Raw genomic sequence first — 24,022 nt, forward strand, 5'->3', positions numbered from 1 at the left:
ACTGGCAAGTAGGCAACATTAAAACAGATAACTGAAAATACTTTAGATATGTTAAAATAGAAAGCATAAACAAGAAATAGAAAATAGAAAACAGTACAGAAGCAGCATAGAAGCAGTACAGCTGCATTGAATCAAGCAAAGTTATTTAAAAAAAGATTATGGGTGGGTTTCTGTACTGTGTATTTGTGGCCAAATTGAGGTCTCATTAATCCATTTATGTTAATTTTCAATTTTTTTTGTGCATATCTTATGTGTATTTCACATATTTACTGTTGGTGTACATGTTTTTATTGTTTGTTTTGTTTTAAGAATCTATGTGTGGTTGTTTTAAGTTTTTTTTGTCATTGTTTTGAGTCATTTCTATTGTTGCTTTGGATTATCTTAATGTTCTGTACTGTAATTGTTTCACGTCGCATGCATCATTTTAAGTCATTCTGTTGCTGTTATGAATCATTTTGAGATTTTGAAATGGTTTTGTCCCTCCTTGTAGCCGTCACGTAATGGTCCTTTGGGTCATTGTGAGTCTATTTATAATTGTTCACCTTCTTGCTCTCAGCTGGTTTCAGTCCCTCTGTGTCTCTTTGTGGTTGGTTCACATAAATGTTTCTGTATATATTTGCCCTTCTATTCTATAGCTTTATGCTTATGTAGGCTACTTTTAACATCCATCCATGCATGGTCTTCCGCTTATCAGAGGTCAGGTCGTGGAGGCAACAGGTTCAGGAGAGAAACCCAGACATCCCTCTCCTCAGCGACACTCTCCAGCTCCTGCTGGGCGCTCCCAAAGCATTTCCAGGCCACACGGCATATAATATTGTCGGTAAAAAAAAAAGCTTGAGACCAGGGGCTTTAGACTCTGAACTGAATTCAATATGAGATACATTTTTCAGCAATAATTTTAAGGCTCAGTTTCATAACATTTGTCATAATATCCATAATGGTTGTCTAACAAAATGATTAAGGCAGGGAAAACATGTTGTACAAATTATAGTCTTTCCACTCCACACTGTTAGGGGGCGCTGTAGCTTCTCCAGCCTCCCTCCAAGCAACGCAGAAGCACAGGAAAAGGGCTTCTTCCTGTGGCACGCATGTACATAGCACAAAAGTAGATTATGGATTATTCTAAAAGTAAAGACTCCACGACCAGTGGGCTTCAAGACAGTGATTCAGACGTCAACGATGAGGACAAAAACGAGCTGTGTCCCGGTTTCAAAGACGCGGACGCTTTCGTTAAAGTAAGTGTACTCAACCAGGTGGTCACAGAGTTTTTAGCTCAGGCTCGGAGTTCAGGTGGGCAACGTGGATACATTTGCTAGTTACCAGCATTGATAGAACACAGGCTCAACTAACTGTCGATACAAGTATTCATTTAAAGGTATTTTCAAGTTATCGATAAGGCATTGATCACCGAGACGAGTCTAGCTTCCCAGCTAGTTAGCTTACAATTGATGCAGTATGTAGCACAGTATTTCTCACCGGAATGATTGCAAGTAATCGTCTTAATTTGACATTTAAATCAGTCAAAATACTTGCCAATCTCTTTAAATCAGCTGACTCAATGTTTGATTGTCTAATTGTTTGGTGCAAACAGGAAAATCCCCCCCCCCCCAACATCACATCCAAATTGTTACTAGCACAAACTCATGAGTAAGGTTTCAGATAAACATGTTAACACCACATCCCAGTTGAATTCTCAGGACGTTGGGATAATATGACACACAGTAAACTAAACTTTGCATCTCAGGGTTTTACCTTCCTTAATTTGTAGTTGTTCTTCACTGGGTTGAATTAGAAATAGTAAGAATAAAACTGGTAAGAGCTCTGCGTGTCTCTACAGTATGGACTGGGTGCAGTATTATCAGCTACGAAAGCATCCGCTGGCTTACCTCAAACTGGAGATGAATATGATTTCTATCGGAGCTTCCCTGGCTTCCAGGAGTTCTGTGAAAGTCAAGGAGATAAGCTTTTGCACTGGTGAGTATATGATATATTGGACTAAAGCACAGTCAGACTTCCTTTTCTCTGCCAAACTATTTCCTCCATCCATCATTCAGCTACCTTTTACCCCAATGCAACGGACAAACTCAAGAATGCTTAGACTCTTTTGACTTAATCTGTAAATGTGCAACACAGTGACAATTGTATTTCTCGAATCCACTGTGCATTGCCTCTTAAAGCCCATTGGAAATTGTTGATAGTCTGAGTGTGAAAGAATTCTGTCTTGAATAGACATGCCAACGGATAAGTAGGCTTGCTGAGTAACAAGGTCAGTTAATTCTGTGTGTCTTGTCATCACTGTGTGTCCGTGTTAGCATGAGTCAAATTATGCAGTACCACGGCTGCAGATCTCACATCAGAGACCGGAACAAGCTGACGGGGCTGGAGGAGAGATTTGACTTGGTTGTGGACTCAAACGAAGTTATTCTCGAAAGAGCGGTACGACCCGCACTGTGGGCATTGAACAATTCAATTAATACAAAAAGCTGTTGCAAACTAAACGAGCTCTGCGTTTGATTTCCAGGGGATTCTCCTTGATGAGGCCGATGGCGTAAACAGGGGCCAGAAGCCTGTCATGCCTGCTGGATTTCAGCCCCCAAAAATTGTTGTTTCCAGCTGGAATCGCAAGGTTGGCTAATAAACCCCTCAGCTCTTTTACTGCAAGTGTCTATTTTTGGCCACATTCAAACTGTTATTTTATGTTCCAGTCCAGGTATTCAGCTAACTTAAATCACTAAAAAAAAATTGAGACTTGTCATAAATAATTACACTCGGGTGTTTCGTAAACTATGCTTTTCTTGATCAGGGTTCCGGCTCTGGCAGTCGCTCTGAGACTTTCAAACTGCTCCATGCCAAGAATGTCGTGAGACCTCAGCTGAAGTTCAAGGAAAAAATTGACAACAGCAACACACCTTTTATTCCAAAGATATTCATCAAGCCCAACGCAATAAAGCCACTTCCATCTTGTAAGACATGTCTTTCCCTTTCATGGGCTTTGCATCTCGTCTTTTGACTTGTCATTTTGAACATTTCTAACTTGTTCGGTTTTCTTCTCCAACTTTAGATTTCACCAACAAACAAATACGTAAAGAGAGGCCGGAGGACCTTGATGTTCCAGCTGCCCTGGCCGACTTCATTCACCAGCAGAGAACTCGGGAACATGTTGACGACATGTGAGACTTGACCATAGCATTTTGTAGCATTTTGGCTATTCCAGTTTCTTGCTGTTGATCTAATGATAGGACTTTGATCCATGTAGGTTTGCACACCCATACCAATATGAACTGGACCATCTTTCTGTAACAGAAAGCCTTTTGGCCAAGCCAGAGCCTCAGGTAACAAACTCATATAGTGATGGTATGATATATTCCCGGTTAGGCTTCTTTCTAATCTGTTATGTGCATATTGCTTTTAGATGTACAAGCCAATGGCTGAGACAAAGTTGACATTTATTGACTCACTGGAGGACCTAGTGGCTCTGAACGAGAAGCTGTGCAAATTGTCTGAATTTGCAGTGGACCTTGAGGTACAAATATTACACGTGTGATATGATCTAACCCAGAAAGCCAAGCAGGAGTTTGGACACTTTTAAGGCCCTCAATGTTGAAAATGTCAATAGTAAATTGCAGACATGAGTCTTTGGATATTTGTTTTCGAGGGTATTGTTTTGTTAACATTTTGTTCTCTATCGCAGCACCATTCCTACAGGAGTTTCCTCGGCCTCACCTCCCTGATGCAGATCTCCACCAGAGAGGAGGACTTCATCATCGACACCCTGGAGCTTCGCAGCGAGATGTACATCCTGAACGAAGTGTTCACAGACCCGGCGATAGTCAAGGTAATGGAACTGTTCCACAGATGATCTCGCTTCGTCCTGTTGGAAAGTAACTGGTGATATATTGAATTAGGTTGGACAACAGCACAGTCTTTGTGCCCCTTTTTATATAAGTTACGGTAAAAAGAGCCAAGATAGAACCCAAAATAACACGATGAACCTGTAGCCTTTAGGGAATATGTCTTCAACTTAATCTATCCATCTCCGAGTGAGATTGGTGAAAAGCCTGAAGAATAAAATCTCCACCGATGCCCTTCTCTCAAGTGCCGTCCTCCGACTCTTACACGAGGTGTCACAGAGCCCCATCACTCTCTGACGTGTTGGATGAAGTCCGCGGGTGTCCTGTGGTGCGTGTGGGATCCAACCTTACTCATGCACTGTGGGACACCTGTGAAAAAGTGGTGCGTGGGCTCGAGCAGCTAAAAGATTTGTGAAAATGATTCAAATGAAAAAGCACCACCTGCTGTGATCCCAGTCTTCACTGGTTTTTTGGTTTTTTTTTTAGTTTTTTTTTTTTTTTGTGGTTCAAACGAGTCAAGTCTCTCTTTCACTAAAGCAGCCGAACGTGCTTTGTGTCTTTTTCCTCAGGTGTTTCACGGTGCCGACTCGGACATCGAGTGGCTTCAGAAAGATTTTGGTTTGTACATTGTCAACCTTTTTGACACGCATCAGGCAAGCCGAGCGCTCAACCTGGCCAGACATTCCCTCGACCACTTGCTGAAACACTTCTGCGACGTGGACTCGGACAAACGTTACCAGCTGGCTGACTGGAGGATTCGGTGTGTTGATGAACATATTTCAATTTGTTCAAAAATCATTTAAGTTTAAAACGGTTGGATCGGTTTAATTTTCATTTCTTGACAGAAGGTGCATCGTTCCTTTGAGTTAGTTTCGAACTTAAATCTTATAAACCTGAAATAAAGTCCCTTAACATGTCCCTGTAGCCCCATACCGGATGAGATGATACAGTATGCTCGGACAGACACCCACTATCTGCTATACATCTACGACCGTGTGAGGGGGCAGCTGCTGGACTCCAACCACGGGCAGCCTGGCCTGCTGCAGTGTGTCTGGAACAAGAGCAAAGACGTTTCTCTGAAGGTGTGCACACATTTCACTTCATATGATTGAGGCAACAATAAAGGCGAATATGTTTTTCTTTTTCTTTTTGAGAGCTCTCCTGCCTTTTTGGACATTTTTTTTTGTGTATATTTTCATTTCATAAAATCTCCTGAATACATGGCTTGAGAAATCCTGAGATTTGTGTCTGGAAACGTATGACATTCTTTTAATGGAAAGAGTTTAGGAATCCTTCGTTAGATCAGTTAAGATATTTGACCTTATTTGTCTGTAGTGTCATGCTTTTTTATTAATATTATTATTATAATTATTAGCCAGTCCTCCTTCCTTCATTTTCTGACATTTGTTACTATTCACTGTGTCCCCTGGCGCCCTCAAACAGAAATATGTGAAGCCTATATACACAGAGGAGTCATATTTGGAGGTTCAGAGGAAGCAGAAGAAGTCTTTTAACACCCAGCAGCTCACTGCCTTCAGACTGCTGTTTGCCTGGAGGGATAAGCTGGCCAGGCAGGAAGATGAAAGCACCGGGTAGGCTGTGTGTGTGGAAGAGGATAAACTCTCCTGTCTCGAAACCTGCTTCAACCTTTTTTTTTTTTTTTTTTTTATATATATATATATATATATATCTGTGTGCAGACACCTGCATGGTTTTTCTTAAAGTCTCCTTTTCTTTCTAAACATGTTTTCATGTGGGGTTGTTTGTGTGCTCAGATATGTCCTGCCCACACATATGATGAGCAAAATATCCGAGGAGCTGCCCAAGTAAGTAAACTAGATTTCACACTTGAAGATATTAGGTTGCTTAAGTGTTTTTAGTATCGACCTCGAGCACAACCATTTGTTGTCTCCTCAGAGAGCCTCAGGGCATCATCGCCTGCTGTTACCCTGTTCCCCCACTGGTGAGGCAGCAGGTCAACGAGCTCCATTTGTTCGTGCAGCAAGCCAGGGAAATGCCCCTCCTGAAGGTGAGGAAACACCGGCGGGGTTTACGGTTTGTGCTGTCGCTTAATATCCAGCGTGCCTCACTAAGTAACTTGTTGCAATATGTTTCGACTCTCCACACAGGCCGAGATCGCAGCTCAAAAGAAAAAAGGACTCACACCCGTTAAAAAGGTTGGAGGAACTGTCAGTTTTCTGAGTGAGTAAATCGAGCAGCCATGACTGGGGTAAAATTAACGTGATCGTGTATTTTTCCAGCCAGAAGTCGCATTGTTTGGTCCACATGACACTTCCAGGGCTTCTGAGAGTGACCTCCCCCACTTGTCACCTCATGGTAAGCTTGACACTCTTGCGTGTTGTGCATGTGATCTATTTTCCCACTTTGGGCCCTTTTGATGGTGTGTTCATTTTCAGAAGCGCCAGTTAAACAAGGAATACTTTTCTCTGAGAATGAGCACAAAATGGATGTTGACGTGCAGAAAACAAGCGGTCTCTTGGCACCACCTAAAGTCACCCTGTTTCAGGTAGAGATCAAGATCCAGTTTGCTGCTTTCAGCTCGTGTGTTTGTTCGTAACCGATGCGTGATGTTGGAACTCTGCTTTCTTTTGCAGGAGGCGGAAACGCGCGATGACCAAACGGCAATCGCCGTAGCTCAGATGAAAGCCAGACGTATCATTGAGTCTTTTGAAAACCCTTTCAGAATGGTAAGAGATGAGCCTCTGGTCCCGTTTGTGTTTTTATTACTTTGACAGGCTGTATTCATCTATCTTCCTTTGGAATTTCAGTATTTACCTTCCACCGATGTGCATGTCAACAAGAACGCCAAGTTCGATCCGTCTTCAAAGATATTTGAGGTAATGGAAAAGCTCCTTTCAGCAAAAAATGTCTGTTAACCCCTTCTTTATGTGAATGTTCATGATTTTTCTTTCTGGCCTTGACAGATCAGCAAAAGATGGAAACTGCAGAGTATTGAACAGCAACAGAAGGAGTTGGAGGCAAAGAGGAAAGTCAAGGATGAAGCGAAGCAGCAGGCAAAGAAAGCTTCAGGTAATAGGGTTTAATTCTTACAATTTTGGCACTTTTTAAAAGTCATGTTTCTCAATGTTATCTGCTCTTTATTTCCACAGAAGAAAGAACCAAGGCTAAACAGAGCTACCAGGAATCTCTCAAGAACGTTGTCACTGTGCGCCAGCAAGCCGCGGTGAGTCATTTCCATTTCCTCTTCTCCACTTCTGAGAGACATTGCAAGTCCCTGTTGGGGAAAAGAAAAAAAAAAAACTGATGAAAACCAAGAGCCTGAAACAGCATTTTAAAGACCATACATTAATATCCAGTTTAACCCTCTGCAGTGCCCCCCATTTTCCTAAGATGTTGCTCGTGACTCAAAGCAAGTGAAGCACTGCTGCCGGTTTGCAGCACCGGCATCATAGCAGCTTTTTTTTTTTTTTTTTTTAAATATTCATGTCTGTCACATAACGTGCCTGGGGAAGGGTAACGCACAGCGTGGGGCTGAGGCATTACAGACGTCCCCTCTACTAATCAGACACATTTCGGTCCTCCTGGGGAGAAGCAACAGCCACTTTCTTCTCAAAAGCCCTCTTGCTGTTAGATTCATCTCTCCGGGGATATTACTTGGCCCGCTTGGTTACTCATATGCTCCTGGCACACTATTATGTTTCATCTCTGTTTTAAATATTCAGACAAAAGTTCCTGGTCCTTTTAAACAAGGTGAACAGGAATAAATAGTGGTCAACACCCTGTGACTTTCACCTCTATCCCCACCAGCTGTACTGCCTCCCCTCACCTTTCACCAGGGCACAAAGTGTTGGCATGCATCATGGTAATCCCTTGTGTGATTACTGCTTCAGAGAATCTTGACAACTTGGCACTGTCCCCAGTGGCTCGTGTCATTGTCAGAAATGTTGGAAGCAGCGCTCGAAAGTAACAGTCATCATTGAGCCAGCTGCAGGCAGATGTATGTTTCCTAAAGATGTTGAAAAGAACAACAGTTGATGGCGTGGTGTGTTGTACAGGCGCCCCATGTATAGAGGCTACAGTCCTCGCTTCAGTCGGGCCCGGTTCGAATCCCGCATCGGACGGCTCTTTACTGCATATCATTCCCCCTCTCTCTGTTTCCTGTTTCCCTTCCATTAAAGGCATTAAAAATAGCCCCAACAAATAAAACAAATCTGGTTTAACTGTCATGTGGAGCAAATGACAGTTTTTTTTTTTTTTATTTTTTTTTTTTTATTGTTGATTCTGAAAGACGCATCAACTTAAGGCAACGCTGTAACAGTACAGCAAAGCAGACAGAAAGAAATCTCATCTGTTCAGTTCAGACACGGCTTGTATATGCATGGATCCGCACTGAGTTTTATTTATTTTTTAGTAATCATTCAATTCCAAGAAATACAGTATTTTATGTGGTTGAAAAGCATTTATGAAAAAATGCAATCGTATCGACAGATGGTCGAAAAATAAAAGGCAATAATGCTTGCTGGTCTGAAGCCACCAATTTTACAAAAAGTGTAACTGCCTCCCTCCCTCCACATCTGAAAAGAGCTGATTGGTTATGTAGTAGATCAACTCATTCATTGGTCCCGTCCACGTCATCAAACATGGTTTTCCTGTTTCCTTAGTCCCAAAGTGCACGCATCTATAAAAACAACAAAATGAACATCCTCTGTGTTGAATGTAACGTTAACGGGCTCATTTCCCCAGGAATCGGCAAAAGGCAACCAAAAGAAAAGGGAGAGGGTTGACAGCGAGGTTGGAGAGACGACTCCCAAACCAAGTAAGAAGCTGCTGAAATCTGAGGAGAAGCCCCAGAAGACGGAAGCGCCTCCCCAAGACGGCTTCAAGCCCTTCGACTACAGTCAGTCAGACCTCAAAGTCTTTGCTGGTAAGTCGATCATTCTTTTCATGATATTGAACGAACCAAATCTTATTCCTCATCCAGATTAATTTAATAAATATAATATAGATGAATTTAAATCTGTCCACTTTTTTTTTGTACAGGTACTAAATCAAAGGACAACACGCAGTTTGATCCAAACCGGCAAGCCCACGGTTTTAAGAAGAAGGTGGTTTGTTTTTTGTTTTTATTTGGTTGAATGATCACATATTTCCAACAACATATAATGTAATTATTTGCTGACGATTTATAATCCTCCACCCAACAGAGAACTCCTCAGGGACAAAAGAACAATTTTGCAAGTGGAAACAGAAGTATGTCGTACTTGGGTGGCAAATCGGACAGGTAAATCTAGTGAGAACGGCTTGTTTCTTTGCCTCTGCCATTTCAAACATCCCATGAGTTAACTGTTCCGTTTCCTTTATTCCTTACAGAGGATTCCGGCATAACTGGCCCAAGAGATAGACTCTCTTTGATGCTATTTTTTTCTTTCTTGCTTAAAAACAGCCTGCAAACTGTTTTCTTTTCCTTTTTTTTTTTTTTCTTTTTCCTTGTTGCAGGGGTTATTTCAGAGTGTGATTCATTTCAAAGTGTGTTTTCTCCATATGTGAACCCGTTTGTCCTGTAAATATGTGGAAGCACACAACTCTTTATTAAAGGTGATTTTAGAGGAACAGCATTTTGTTTGTTTGTTTTTTTTCTTCCATTTAAGACAGGGACTGAAAATCTGTATCTTAATTTTATCAGAAAGTTGGAGGGACTTGAGTCCATGTCCATGCCTCACCTGTTCAGTACAGAATGCCTCTGGCAATGTTTACATCAGTTGTTGTAAAAGTTAAAACAGCTGCTGTATTTATTCACTTAAAATAAAAAAAATTATCGGCTGATTTCCTGGTTTTTCAATTTGAATTTGAATGTTTTCTCTTTTTGAATCTCTTAAATGAAACTATTTGAAGAAGAAAGTGTCTCTGATGCCACTGCTTACATCACCGTCGGAAAGGTTTGTCACCGATATTGTAATATTTGCATCTTACTTTGTCAATTTGTCTTAATCTGAAAAGTAATTGGTAAAATATGGTTATATAAATGTGTTGACGTTAGCGAAGCAACACAATATTACAAAATATTAGAGAGCAAGAGGCAAAAAAATGAGAGCAATATTTCCAGAGAGAAAAATGGCAACAACGACAGACAAAATGTGGCTAATTTTAGACAAAACGCCAACTAAAGGAGACATAAAATGGCTACAAAAAGACTACCTAAAGAGTTTAAGATAAAATGTTATAAAATTGCCAAAAACATCTGTGGTGTGTCCGAGTCTGGAATGGATCCTTGGTCACACATGCGCGGTGATAGGGTAGCGAGGTGGGCTACTCGCAGGGCGGTGCCAAGAGTCGTGCTGGTGGTGTCAAGTCAAACAAACTACATATGGACCGGCACATACTGCCACACTATTGGTCCGTGCTGACGTTGATAGCCTACGTCAAAAGCCTCCCATTCGCTATAACGGGAAGCAGCATGTTTAGCTGTCAAGAAACGGCTTTTCGTCGTAACTCGCTCACACTGCCACACTTACAAACACGTTAGTATTGCCTGTACCTGTGGCCGTTGGCAGCTGTCATGGACCACATTAAAGATGGGTGGTTTACGGAGTCGTGTGCGTTATGGCCGGGGCAAGCGATGAGCCTCCAGGTGGAAGAGGTCCTCCACCACCAGAAATCCAAGTTTCAAGATGTTATGGTTTTCAAGAGGTGAGTGCTTTAGCCTCTGACTTGGCTAAAGTTGCTAGCATTTAGCGGTACTCTGCATGCACTGATTGAGCAACCCAGGGCTTGTTTCTTTCTCCAGAAAGAAGCGCGTGAGTTTACCAGTTTACCACGTATAGGCACAGATGATTGTAACGTAAGCTCTGAGAGGAGTTTTAAACGATGCTGTCAGGTTACAATGAATCATAAATGTAAGACGTATCATGTCAGCCAAGGCTCAGGTTGTAAAGACGTGCCTCATGTTTTGCTCTGACGTCGCTTTTCAGCAAAACCTACGGAAACGTGTTGGTGCTGGACGGAGTGATCCAGTGCACAGAGAGAGATGAGTTTGCCTACCAGGAAATGATTGCTAACCTTCCCCTGTGCAGCCACCCTTGCCCCAAGAAGGTATGATTGTGAAATTCTCGGAGCTGCACAGTAAATCTATTCAGGACGAGTCATGTTTGTTGTCACGGTAGTATCACGTTTCTCCTTTTTTTTTTTTTCACAGGTACTAATTATTGGCGGTGGAGATGGTGGTGTGCTGAGGGAGGTGGTGAAGAATCCACTGGTGGAGTCGGCCATTCTGTGTGAGATAGATGAGGTGGGAGCAATAACACTGACAGCGATCATAGTTTCTCTCTAGAGAGCCATAACCCCAATAGTGCACCAGATCATGGCAATTTAGTTTGTGAGTAATTGTCATAAACCATCTTAAATACTTCTACCGGGCTCTCCCTTTTCATTAAGCTTGCAACCATAATGTGACCACAGTCGTACTCTTGTGTTTGACCTTTCACGTAAATTCGAGATGACCGCGTCGACAGATGATCTTTAAAGCAGAAATTAGAATGTAGCACCTCGAGATAAACACAGTCTATCTCAAAACATTGTGATCGGGTCATTATTTGATGAATGTGAGAGTCCTGGCAATGGCAACTCATGAGTGCTAATGGTGTCTGCTCTGCAGGATGTCATAAATGTATCAAAGAAGTTCCTCCCAGGAATGGCCAAAGGGTTTTTCAGTCCCAAGCTCACCCTCCATATCGGTGACGGCTTTGAATTTATGAAGCAAAACCAGGATGCCTTTGACATTATTATAACCGATTCCTCAGACCCAGTCGGTAGGTGCCGCCCTTTTGAAGAGCGTTCTGTTTCTGCTCCGACTTTTTAAGGTGTGGCCTCATTCAGGTTTCTGTTGTTTTTTTTTTTGTGTTGCAGGACCTGCAGAGAGTTTGTTCAAGGAGTCTTACTATCAGCTGATGAAGGCAGCTTTGAGACGTGGTGGAATTCTTTGCTCCCAAGGTAGGTTTGTATTAAAAGTCGGAGAAAGGAAGATGAATTATTTCAATCGGATGACAACTAAAGCAAAAGTCATATTTGGCTTTTCTTTTCCCAGTCTACTGAAAGCACTGTTAGAATCCATTCTTTTGTAATTATAGTCTTCTGTCTATCTGATGATCGACCAGTGCAGTAAAATAAAAGTATGGCTTTTCTATTGTTTTTATGTCTCTTTTTTTTTTTTTTTTCAGGAGAGTGTCAGTGGCTCCATTTGGAGCTGATAAAAGAGATGCGAACCTTCTGCAAGACCCTGTTCCCAGTGGTGGACTATGCTTACAGCACCATCCCAACTTATCCCAGTGGTCAAATTGGATTCATGCTGTGCAGTAAAAATCCTGTGAGTGTGCTTGTCATTATTCAGTTGTCGCCCGCCGCACACCTGAGAAGTGTTGGATTGCCTTGAAGCGACAACGGTTTGCCTCAAAGCGCACTTCTCAGCACATTAGTTTGTCCGCTGTTCCTTTTGTGTTACGTGCGATGAGCAAATTAAGGAAGTTTTGTCATTTTCTTGTCAGGAAACAAACTTCAAGGAACCAGTAAAAGCACTGTCAAGAGATGAAATGGAAAGTATGAGCCTTAAATATTACAACCCTGAAATTCACAAAGCCTCGTTCGTCCTTCCGGAATTTGCAAGAAAGGTTAGTTTTTGATTGGTTTTGGTGTGGAGCACTTACTGAAATGTCATTCAGGACTCTGGACCCATACCTGTCACTCTTCTGTGTCGTCTCGATCATTAACAGGTACTCAGTGAAGCATGACCGCCATGTTCCTCCGCTACCTGGCCCCCACACCACAGATAAAAGCAACCTCAATCTACGACTTCTCCACCCTCCTCTGCATAGGTCAGCGTCGCCAAAAGCAATCAGTTGGTGGGAACTTGCTGAGTTATTATCTTGTCAGTGTTTCCTTCCTTCAGTCTTACACACTCTTGGTGTTTATTTATTTTCGTCGTGTATATGGATTTTCATTTTTATCTGTAACTGTCTAATAAGCATCATGTGGAGAGCCGGTCTGAGTGGGAAGAGCATTGGCATCAAACCCGACCTCATTCTTCAACGGTTTACTGGTTATTTGATTGTTTGTATCTACACATTATGCAATATGTTACATACCATATAGAGTATATAAACTGTATACTTGTAATGTGTTGCTGCACATTTATTCAAAGTGTTTAATATCTGTTTGTGCTCATTGGAAAATTTGCATTGTCCATCAGCCAGGGTCGGGCATTCAGGTTACTTGTCTTTCTGCACATGAGAACAGAACTATAGTGCCTGATATTTGTACTGTGTTATGGAAGAGGAAAAACTTGCTCTGTTTCTATCCTTAACGTACCAGGCAGGTAGTGTCATGCACAAAAAGCTCAAGAGATGAGATTTTTTTTTTTTTTTTTTTTTTAAGCGTAAGATGAAATGCATTTAACTGATCGGCTTTAATCAGTTTGAAATAAAATTTTCTAATACTAAGGTATCAAAATGCAAAAATAAAAAAGTTAAAAAAAAAAAAATCTAATATTCATGGAGATTTGCAATGCAAGATATGTCTTTTTAAGATGTAACTCTTTATGCAATTATAGCTTGCAGAATTGAGTACTGACCACTGACAGTAGGCCTGCACCCGAGTAAGCTCCCACTCTCGCTGCGGGACGCTGATCGTTTCTCTCCGTGTGGAAATCTAATTGTTTCGCTTTGGTGCATCTGTTAAGTTGTTGTAAAAGATGATTTACGACCTGATTGTTAAAAGTCAACATTGTCTTTGTTGAGCGATGGATTTATGTTTTTTTTATAAGAAATCTGAACTGTAATAAATTGGTAACACGAAGGAATTTAGTTATTGTTTCGTATTTTTAAGCGCGTGGTCGTTTTAAAAACAATTAACGGCATGAAAATGACTTCGTCACTGCCCAGATCACAATGGGAAAGGGTGGGAAAACAAACTTTTTTTTCTCAACCTTTTGTGGAAGTTTAAAGCTGCAGTTTAAGTCACTTCCTGACTAAATGAAATGGAATGTGATGGATTACAGCACTCACACTACCAGCCGTGTAGGTACTTGATTGGATTGTGAGGTTCAGATGTAATTTCAATGTGCAGCCAGGAGGTGGCACCCTGTAACCTGTTTGGTGAAGTCCGTCTCAGATGGAGTGGCAAAAAAAAAAATTAAAAAATTGCGTATAAATTGTACACCTCAGATTCTTTGAATTTGATGGACAAGCCCCTCGGCTGCATTAAAATTGTCAGTCTGTGTTTTTCAATATGAAGTGTGACTGTTGCTGCTCAGTTGCATCAACTCCGGTGATTGTTGTGGAAGACATCCGCTCTCACTGCTTTTCTATTTGAATGTGACCAAAACCTGCAACAATGTGCGATATTACTGTCGTACTGCACCACTGGAGTGTTTGTGTTGTTTCCACATCTCCCCCTTCCAATATGACCCTTGAGTAAGTATTTGTGTTCTGTGCACTATTGATTCAAATCTCTATTGCAGAAACTTGAAAGAGAGTGCAGGACAATTCTTATGTTGCTTGAATTTAAAACGTTTCCAGTGCAGCTAAATAAAGGTCCACATGTCCAGATCCACTTAATTGCGTAACATGAGCATGAACAGATCAGCACTCCTCAGCGATCCCTCTCAGAAAGCTGTTGAAATGATCATTGACCGTACAGTACATGAGATGAAAATAGAGACTTCCGTGCACGTTAATCACATTAATACCATCTTTAAGTACCTGCACCAGCATCATACCGACGTTTCTCACTATTTGAAGTCTTTTGCAGGCTTGACTCCACACGCCTTTAAGGCAGGAAGTTGCAGATTCTTCAAACAAACTGAACTGCCAACACTGTATACAATTCAACTGTCAGCTAATCTCTGTGCTGGACTCCAGGCCTTGCACAGATCAGAAGGAAAATATCCCGAAAACTGTTGCGAAGGCATGATAAACCCATTTGAACATATCAAACAAGGCATTTTGGAAGTACTCAATGTTCCCGACCAGTGGCACACAAGTAAACGCGGTAAAATCTTTTAATTGTGCTTTTTCAGACATAAGGTCGACAAGAGCTTCTCAAACTCTTTAATTTCCCCTAAGATGAGAAGGTAGCTGATCATTTATACCCCAATCAGCTTTCCTGTCAGTTTAGTTCAAAAGAAAAGTTCATATGGTAGATGGAATTAAACTACATTTTGGGGTTTTCCTTATGTTATTTTAAAAATAGGACACATAAATACGTATTTTGTGACTTGCAACAATTGTTTTCCCAAACATGAGAAGTTAGGAAGCACTAATTCAAAAGCTTCAGCACCACTGTTTGCGTTTCTATTCCTGGAACAGCTTAGTGGGTTGACATGACTCTGCAAAACATGAAACATTGCTTTCAACTTTTTAAACCAAATTTGTGAATTATTTTTGCAATTTTAGAGTAGACAAAATAAAGGAAAGGAGTACAGTGCAAAAGTCATGAAACTTTCACGCAACTTTTACCAAACTTCAACCAAAGAAATAGAATAAAATAGAATTTAATAGAATAACCTTTATTGTCCCATGAGTGAGAAGGTCAGGTTTTGCAAGTTGCAAAGCTTTATTGGACTTATTGAACCTTGGTCCAACAATGGCCAACCATCGGCTCCTCTAAGCAGCAGTTCAGGACAAATCAGAAGTTTACAAGAAGATGGCAAAGTATAAAAAAAAAAAAAAAAAAGAAGAAGAAGAAGAGCGGGCAAAGAAAAACAGGTGAAACTGTCCCAAATAAGAGCTGAAAGACTTAGCTGGCTGCAGAAAACCATTTACAAACTGTGATACTTGCCACAGAGGGTGTTGCTAAGCACTGATCATACAGGATGTCCCGGCTTTTAGAACTCAAAAGGGTGAAAACAAATAAATTGTCATATCCTTGAAAAAAAAAGAGGGAAAAAAACTCACACGGTGGCTTGCATGTTTTTGGAATTAAATTGTTACCAGGGCTGCCCAAGTCTTTGTATGCCACTGTATTCTTTTTCTTTGGCTTTTTTTCCTTCGTTGATCTGATAGCATCACATAGCAACCGCACTTTGTAGGAAAATAAAAAGGCAATTCAATCATTCTGAATGTGCATTCAGGTCTGAAAACAATTTCTCACTAAGTGAATACCAATAGCTGAAAGGACCGGTATGTGGAATGTAGTAACTAGCGGCATTCATCACAGATAAACCGGTGATTTGTTCGTTCCCTATGCTGAAGTGAAATGGCCCTGCAACATAGTGAAGGATGCTGAAACGGCCCGGTGATATTTGGTTTTAAATGAAGGTACGAATAGTTTGTTTCCAGAAACAAAGGACATTCTTTTATTTTTTTTAATTCAGAATATTGAAAGAAATAAATGACTTAATTAATTGATTAATAGAATTTAATCCAAAAGCATAATCCCCCGTATGATAAATGTTAATAAAAAAGCTTAGTAACCATTGTTTTCACTGTATGTCTAGCACTCACTCAATGACGAGGAAGTGCTCCCTTTTCTTTTAAAACTATGTTTACCCCACCAGACTTGTGCATTTCCTGAAGACACTTCCCCGCATCATGGGGTGTTAGATCGCTCAATTGTAATCTGCAGGTGTCAAAAAAGACATAGAAGCAGAGTGACAGGAATCAGATGTTGCCTGAAGTCAAGTGCCAATCACTATGAAAATATCATTGAGATGCAGTCAGTTTGTATTTCTTTCAGACTCCTTTAATGGCTGCAATGGGGAAATGGGATTCTTTTATCCAGAATGTTGAGGACCGTTAAAGTGTAACTTTTGAGATAACATATATAAGGGATGGAACTGTCCATCCTCCTGACTGTGTGGTGCTGTTTGAGATTGAACAATCATTGAGATAGATGTAAAAATATGAAAAAAACCTGTGGAGCAGTGACGTTGGTGCTCTCTGCAGATGTTCCCATCCGATGAATCACATGAACGCAACCACTTCACAATTTGTCAAAAAGGTTAACTTTCATCGCTTCCATTTGTTGCGTCCTGACCCCTTCATCTTCCCTCCCCTTTCATGCTCACGCACTCACACCCCCAACGGCATGCACACATACACCCTCCGTCATACACCCACCACCCTCGACGTCAGTGGCAGACAGAGGGGAGAGGCATATAAAAGGGTGAGGGACTTTGTAGGTAGAGCAGAAGAAACATTTGTGGTTTCCAGATCTGATGAGCAGCTGCCGCCACCTGCACTGCACTTTCTTCGCCACTCTCCTCTGGACCTCTGACTAGACCGCGCTCCTCAGACTCTCGCACGCACACACTTTGTCTTTGAGAACCTCCTTATCCCGCTTCTGTAGCTCTGGCACTGCACTCAAGTCACAGCATGCAGCTTCTGATGGTGTTAGCAGCTCTCATGGGGGTCCTGTTCAGCGTTAGAGCAGCTGCCGTGCTTCCTGTAGACGACAGGAGCCCAATCCACGTGAACAGGGTGAGGACATTATTATTTTCCCTATTCAGTCCATGTGAACATTTTTTCTTGATGTAACCTGTTGTTAAGTACTGTAAGTGGTTTCGATTGTAGGGGGGGGGAATGACAAAACTTATAAATGTTGCTTGTGATTGAATAAAAAGAATTGTGTGATTTTTATTGTAATTTTTTTCTGAAATGCATCTGGAAAAAAATCTGTCCACAAATTTGACATTTCAGTTTCCGTGATCTGTTGTTTTCTCCTCTTCTCTTTTTGTTCAGGAGCTGAGTAAAGAGCGCAAGGAGCTGATCCTTAAGCTGGTGTCGGGCTTGTTGGATGGAGCTCTTGACACCAACATGCTGCCGGGGGAAGTGGCGCCTGTGGATTTCGAGGAGCCACTGGAGTCTCGCCTGGAGGAAAGGGCTGTCTATAACAGGCTATCACTGCCTCAGCGTGACCGCAAAGCCCCTTGTAAAAACTTCTTCTGGAAAACTTTCACCTCCTGCTAACAGTGCCCCAAATCCACCCGGCTCCGCCGCCTGCCCCCTGTACTCCCTCTCTCCCGGCTCTACATGAACTGTAGTAGACCTCAGCTGTGCATATCATCTACACCTGTGCAGCATCGATGGACTTCACTGAGACAGTGTGTCTGTTTGAATATTAACTATTTATGTATACAGTGTGTGTATTTATGTAACAGATACCTTCAGGGTCAACAATAAAGCATGGATATAATGTTTGGGATGGTAACAGTTAAATGCTCACGCAAATTGTTAAAAAAAAAAAAAATGAAGGAAGGTCATATTTTCCACCTGCTTGTACAATATAAATACAAAGTCAAACTTAATGCAAAAACTATGTCTATGTTTTTTTTTTTTTTGTGACTTAGACAGCTGCGCCTAAATTGTGGTCACATTTTAGGACTTTGCTGTGCACAAATATATTTCTATCTATGAACGATTGAGTTGTAAATGGCACGTGAAGGACACACCATTTTTCACCCTCTTTATTAAAGGTCAATCAATCAGATTCTTTGTTTCCATTTTATTGACAAATCGACAAAAACAACATACTACTTTAAGGATAGGAAATGTTGCTCCATGAAAAGGAAAAATTAAGATATTAAGAAAGAAGTGCTACAATTATATTCTTAAATGAATAGCTGATTTCTAGCGTATTTCAGGAGGGGAAAAAAGCCCCGCCACAACGCTTTTTAGAATGAATATAGAAATAGACTCAACTCGACTTGATGAGAGTGAGCAATGTGAAAGAATTGTACCTGTCTGTTTTATTAGTTGCCAATAAATAGTCCTTATTAATTCACAGTCACAGGTTGAGGGAGACGCCTCAGTGACCTATCACAGGTCATTAGATATGTCATTAAGATAGAAAAGTAAATAAATCGAAGGCTTTCCTCAGTGTTGTCACAGCATTAGCAGTGACAACACACGAGCGGCCTCAAAAGTGTTCTGCAGTTCATTAAACAATGAAAACATTTGACTATAAGACAAAGGTCTGTGCTGGTTAAAATGAAAGAGAAGGGAGGTGTTGGTTGAGGTTATATCGGTGAGACCTGTTTGTTAGAGACAGCACAGCCAGGGCTTTCTGTTGCATGTTGAGATAATGAAGTGTTCCCTGTGTGACCCCCATCAGCTTGCTTTGTGAGTCTTGAAGTAAATAAGATTCAAGTTGGCTACCGGCTGCTTTGTACTCAATCAGTCACACTACAATTACTGCGCACCCTCGTAGCCCTTCTGGTATGTGCAACTATTGTGGTATGCGTGTCTTTTTGTGAGACAGAACACTGAGTGGACGCCGGCCACAATCAAGCACTGATTTCGCGCCCGGCACAAAAGTCTCTATTGGTGACCCGATGGATATCCATCAGATGTGCTTTCCTGCTGTTTGAAACAGTTCAAATATACCATATATGTTGTTGCTAAAAATCACAAATCATAGCAAACACTAAAACAACTGTCAGAACACTGAGTATGTGCTTTAAAGGGATTTTTACAAAACCTTTTGACACATTTGTTGTTTGCTGTCTCAAAGTAAGATGATATAATGAGGAATCTGCATTCAGCAAAGAACTGTCAAGACATTAAAGTGTTTTCTTCTGAACTGTCCATGAAGAGAGGCGTTATCGATAACAATAGTGAATGGAAAGTAGCGGAGAATCATATTCAAATAATACAACACATAAAAGTAACCCCCGCTTAATGTTCTATTTTAGGATTTTAGCGATAATGAAATAAGACACCCACGTTTAAACATGTAAATTCTTAAATATACAACATTATTCACTCTAATGATACCTCACAAGCCTTACACCACACCGGTGGAAAGACAAAAAACTCCTCTCCTCTGGTTGCGGTCTCGTCATCTCTCTGTGCAGCAAAACAGCAGCTCGTGATTAATAATCGTGAGGATTTAACACTCACAGTTCAAACTCAATTACAGGTTGTACAATAAAGGTCATGTTTAAGACACATTTTCCTCTTACTGTTGTCGTGTTCATAATTGAGATGGCTGGAGAAGGGAAAGAAAAAAAACTCAACATAGTCCAAATCCATTTCTTACTCAAATCTTTAAAAAAAATCTCACTTGATGTTAAGTAATAGTGCCGAGATTCTCAAAGCTGCATAATTACATGGTTCCTACATCCACTTGGAACTCTGGTCTTTTAATGATGCTGGGGAGACAAAGCCTGCAGTGGGTTTACCTAATTGCAGTTCATTACACATCACCTTTCATTCTTTATGTACATTTAAAAGAAAGGAAAGGAAACAGTAATGACACGCGTCCAGATTTACAAATAAGAGAGCAAATTGTACGGTGTTATGCAAGAGGAAAGATATTTTTAAGAAATGGAAGAAATGTTTCCATTTCTAAAGAAGCACCGTACACAAATCTGCATCTCTGGATCGACATTATAAACACAAAACAATTCGATGTCGAGAGAGGTGCTGTCCACCCCTGACTTTATGCCTCTGAGCTCAAATGAGCACGCTGAGGAGCAACATCAAAGCTGATGGCTGCAGGCAAAGCATTTTATTGGCTTTCCTTTTGATCTGAAGGAGGAGGAGGGAAAGGAGTGCTCAGCCCTAACTGTGTAATTCAAATTTAAATGTGACTTCATATGTGGCGGTGTTTAAAAATAACAAAGACTTTGGTAGTGATGCTCCACCTCATAGAGGGGAAACAACTTCAAAGTGAGCTCAGCATGATTACATATGCAAAGAATAAAATTTATAGGATGCAACAGTTTTTTGTATGACTTTGGCTGGTGTTAAATAATGACATTTGGAATATGATTATTACCATTTCATGCTGGATGATTTTTTTTTTTACCTGTGTTTCTTAGTACAAAAGCATGAGGAATGCAATTTATTTATGATGGAAGAAAGACTAAAGAATAGTACAACTGCAAATATTGTCTGAAAAACAGATTATAATTTGTCATAGTAATAATGTAGGATATGTATCTACAGATCAAGAACTTCACATGAATGTTTGTGTTGTTTCCAAAATACTAATTGATCAAATCAACGGCTTATGTGGTGCAAAAAGGGAGATTTTGATTTTTGATGTTCCACTTTGAAATATCACAATGACTACTTTTTATTTTCTGGACAGACAGCATGATTCTGTTCATTACAGCTACGTGTAACATAGCCCCATCCTCAGCCTAAGAGCAATTCTCAGATTAATTTACAATATTCACTTCAACCCAGCCTGAGGTACGTTTGTTTCAGGTTTGCTTCACATTTAGATAGAAACACACCACAGTTTGTCAGACTAAAGAATTGTGCGTCTAACCAGGTGATCAGCAGCACAGGAGCACCACAGGGGACTGTACTCTCACCATTCCTTTTCACTCTGTACACTTCTGACTTCCAGTACAAGTCAGACTCCTGTCATCTACAGAAATATTCAGATGACTCTGCAGTGGTCGGGTGTATCAGAGATGGATAAGAAGCTGAGTACAGAGAGCTGGTGGACCGCTTTGTGGCATGGTGTGGGAACAATCATCTCATCTTGAATGTTAACAAAACAAAGGAGATGATTGTAGATTTCAGGAGAAACAGGGTCAGATCAAACCCAGTTTTCATCATGGGAGAAGAAGTGGAGGTGGTTGAGGAATATAAATACCTTGGTGTTCATGTGGACAACAGACTGGACTGGAGACACAACAGTGAAGCAATCTACAAGAAAGGACAGAGCAGACTGTACTTCTTGAGGAAGCTAAGGTCCTTCAAGGTTTGCAACAAGATGTTGCAGATCTTCTACAAGTCTGTTGTTGAGAGCGTCATTTCCTCTTGCGTCATCTGTTGGGGCAGCAGCATCAGAACCAGGGACCTAAAAAGACTCAACAACCTGATAAAGAAGGCTGGTTCTGTTCTGGGGACGACTGTGGAACCTCTGGAGACAATAATGCAAAGAAGGATTTTGCATAAAATCAAGAGAATTATGGACAACCCTGAACATCCTCTCCATGAGACTGTTATCGGAAAACAGAGTCTCTTCAGTCAAAGGCTTCTTCAGTTTGGATGCAAAACGGACCGCTACAGGAAATCTTTCCTGCCCACAGCCATCAGCATCTATAATAACTCTTTGATTTAATTGAGTTACATCAACATTTAATTTCCCTCTGGGATAAATAAAGTATTTTTGAATTTAATTGAATTTGAAACACTTTAAAATGAATTCATTCATGAACTTTTTCTCCCCTGCACGAAGTGGTCTCATTGCTGTTCCACTGCACATTACGACCACTTCAAAAAGAATTCATCAACATTTACCAAAGTAGGTACGAGAGTGAAATCCTCCGGATATGCTTCCTGGATATGCTTCCTGCTTCTGAAGAGTGCAGACGTGTCTCTGCTTCCTCCTGCTGCTTATCGCTTTATTTGCTTTTAAATCATTTTACTTCTTTCCACAAGTCTTGGATATAATTTTATTCTTTTTCTTTTAAGTGAACCAAGACTTTTTAAAATCATTTTTATTCTTTTTACATCTTATCTGACGAGCCAGCGACTACAATCCTTTCAACATGCCCTGTGAAAGCTGTCGGATATATCAACAAGAAATTTGGGTGCTACAAGTAAGGATTTTTGCCTTAAAAACTGAAATGGGACTTCATGAAACGCTCCCAATGGAATCCAGTGGTAAGAAGTCCACATTTACTTCCAAAGGAAAGGGTGAAAAAACTGCTACCTCCAACTTAAAGCTAAATGATACTGTGTCTTTTCCAAGACTCTGTAAAGGCACGTATGATGGACTTGGTGCAAAGCCGAAGAATCGTCAAACTGTTGGTATCAACAGAGAATATGTAACATCACCCGGAATAAAGTTAACAAACAGATTTTTACCACTGTCAGAGCCAAATGTGACTGAGTGTAACAGACAGAGAGACGGTACAAAGAAGCAGATGGACAGAGAAACTGTGCCGAGTGTCAAGGTCAAAGATACTCTTGTGCTTGGAGACGGAGCCATATCTAATATAAACATAAACAGAATGGTTACATGCAGCTATCCAAGTGCCACTGTCTCTGACATCACAAGATTACTACCAGAGGTACTGGCAAAACACCAAGGGGTGAAACAGATGATTGTGCACGTGGGTGCAGTGGACATCAGAGAGAATCAGTCTGAAATCTTAAAAAAAGACTTTGAGAAACTGTTTGAGAGTCTTGATAAAGTGACAATACCAACATTCATAAGTGGACCTCTCCCAAACATCGACAGGAGGATCAACAAATTCAGCCGGCTGCTTCAGTTGAACACATGGCTGTCCAAAGTCTGTGAGTCCAGAGGACCTCATTTCATCGAGAACTTTAATCTTTTCTGGCAAAGAGATGATCTCTTTCAAAGAAAAGGCCCACACCTGAACAGAGGTGGAGTGAGACGACTGACGGATAATCTTCTCCACGCTCTGAGGCATCAGAATGGGCCAGGGCCAGGACCAGGACCAGGACCAGGACCAGGACCAGGACCAGGACCAGGACCAGGACCAGGACCAGGACCAGGACCAGGACCGGGACCAGAACCAGGACCAGGACCGGGTCCTGTGCTGCCGCAGAGAGAGAAGACGAGCCAGAGAAGAGCTCCTGCCTCGCCACCCAAGGACCCAGCAAAGGATTCAGCCACAGCAGCCACAGCAGCCACAGCAGCACCTCCAGCATCCCGAACACAGGATTCAGCAGCTCCACCATTGCCTTCACCACGGGCCTCACCACAGGCCTGGGACCCACCTGCTGCATCTACACCCTCCAGAGATGTTTCACCATCGTTCTCTTCTCCACCGTCACCCAGGAGATTTCCTGATCACCTTGAAAGCTTGGTGAAATCGGGGATTAAAATGGTTCCTCTCACGCCAAACATGGCAAGATCAAGAATTCTATCCTCAAAGAAGCATCGAGCCCCTCTCCCTCCCCAGCCTACTCCATCGACCAAAGCCCTCCCAGCTTGGCCCCCACCACCGGTGCCCACAGCTGTCATTTCCAACAGCGTCAATGCTGTTGTCTAGGACACTAAGGGCCTCTGTGTTGGTAAACACCATCTCAACCAGAGGTCCAAGGATGGAGTGAAGAGAGGGACAATCAGACTGTCCAATCAGAGAAATCTTATCCATATCCCTTGCAAGAACACAGCATCCAGTTCAACTATAACTAATCTCAAACACGCAGTACTCAATGTCAGATCTTTAAGTAACAAATCATTCTTAATTAATACTTTTATTT

The 24,022-nt window shown here is 41.3% G+C and overlaps 3 protein-coding genes across 3 annotated transcripts; all 3 read left to right on the plus strand.

Annotated features, from left to right (window-relative positions):
* Positions 1-1,055: 1,055 nt before the first annotated feature.
* On the plus strand, positions 1,056-9,443 carry exosc10 (exosome component 10). Its single transcript, XM_075476506.1, has 25 exons — positions 1,056-1,235; positions 1,838-1,974; positions 2,313-2,436; positions 2,522-2,626; positions 2,804-2,963; positions 3,062-3,170; positions 3,257-3,332; positions 3,413-3,523; positions 3,692-3,835; positions 4,421-4,611; positions 4,777-4,933; positions 5,295-5,443; positions 5,627-5,677; positions 5,769-5,880; positions 5,981-6,028; positions 6,113-6,188; positions 6,269-6,378; positions 6,467-6,559; positions 6,641-6,709; positions 6,797-6,902; positions 6,983-7,056; positions 8,577-8,757; positions 8,874-8,938; positions 9,038-9,114; positions 9,204-9,443. Exons 1-25 carry the CDS (start codon positions 1,113-1,115, stop codon positions 9,232-9,234), a joined length of 2,679 nt encoding a protein of 892 aa, XP_075332621.1. The 5' UTR covers positions 1,056-1,112; the 3' UTR covers positions 9,235-9,443.
* Positions 9,444-10,298: 855 nt separating this feature from the next.
* srm (spermidine synthase) lies at positions 10,299-13,245 on the plus strand. The gene is made up of 8 exons (XM_075475634.1): positions 10,299-10,520; positions 10,802-10,922; positions 11,026-11,118; positions 11,485-11,638; positions 11,736-11,819; positions 12,047-12,192; positions 12,371-12,493; positions 12,596-13,245. The coding sequence occupies exons 1-8, from the start codon at positions 10,390-10,392 to the stop codon at positions 12,611-12,613; spliced, it is 870 nt and encodes a 289-aa protein (XP_075331749.1). The 5' UTR covers positions 10,299-10,389; the 3' UTR covers positions 12,614-13,245.
* A 3,757-nt stretch (positions 13,246-17,002) lies between these two features.
* On the plus strand, positions 17,003-18,308 carry LOC142390244 (somatostatin-1B-like). Its single transcript, XM_075475635.1, has 2 exons — positions 17,003-17,299; positions 17,561-18,308. Exons 1-2 carry the CDS (start codon positions 17,195-17,197, stop codon positions 17,786-17,788), a joined length of 333 nt encoding a protein of 110 aa, XP_075331750.1. The 5' UTR covers positions 17,003-17,194; the 3' UTR covers positions 17,789-18,308.
* Positions 18,309-24,022: the final 5,714 nt, after the last annotated feature.

Source organism: Odontesthes bonariensis, chromosome 10 (assembly GCF_027942865.1).
Source record: "Odontesthes bonariensis isolate fOdoBon6 chromosome 10, fOdoBon6.hap1, whole genome shotgun sequence".
Taxonomy (NCBI): domain Eukaryota; kingdom Metazoa; phylum Chordata; class Actinopteri; order Atheriniformes; family Atherinopsidae; genus Odontesthes; species Odontesthes bonariensis.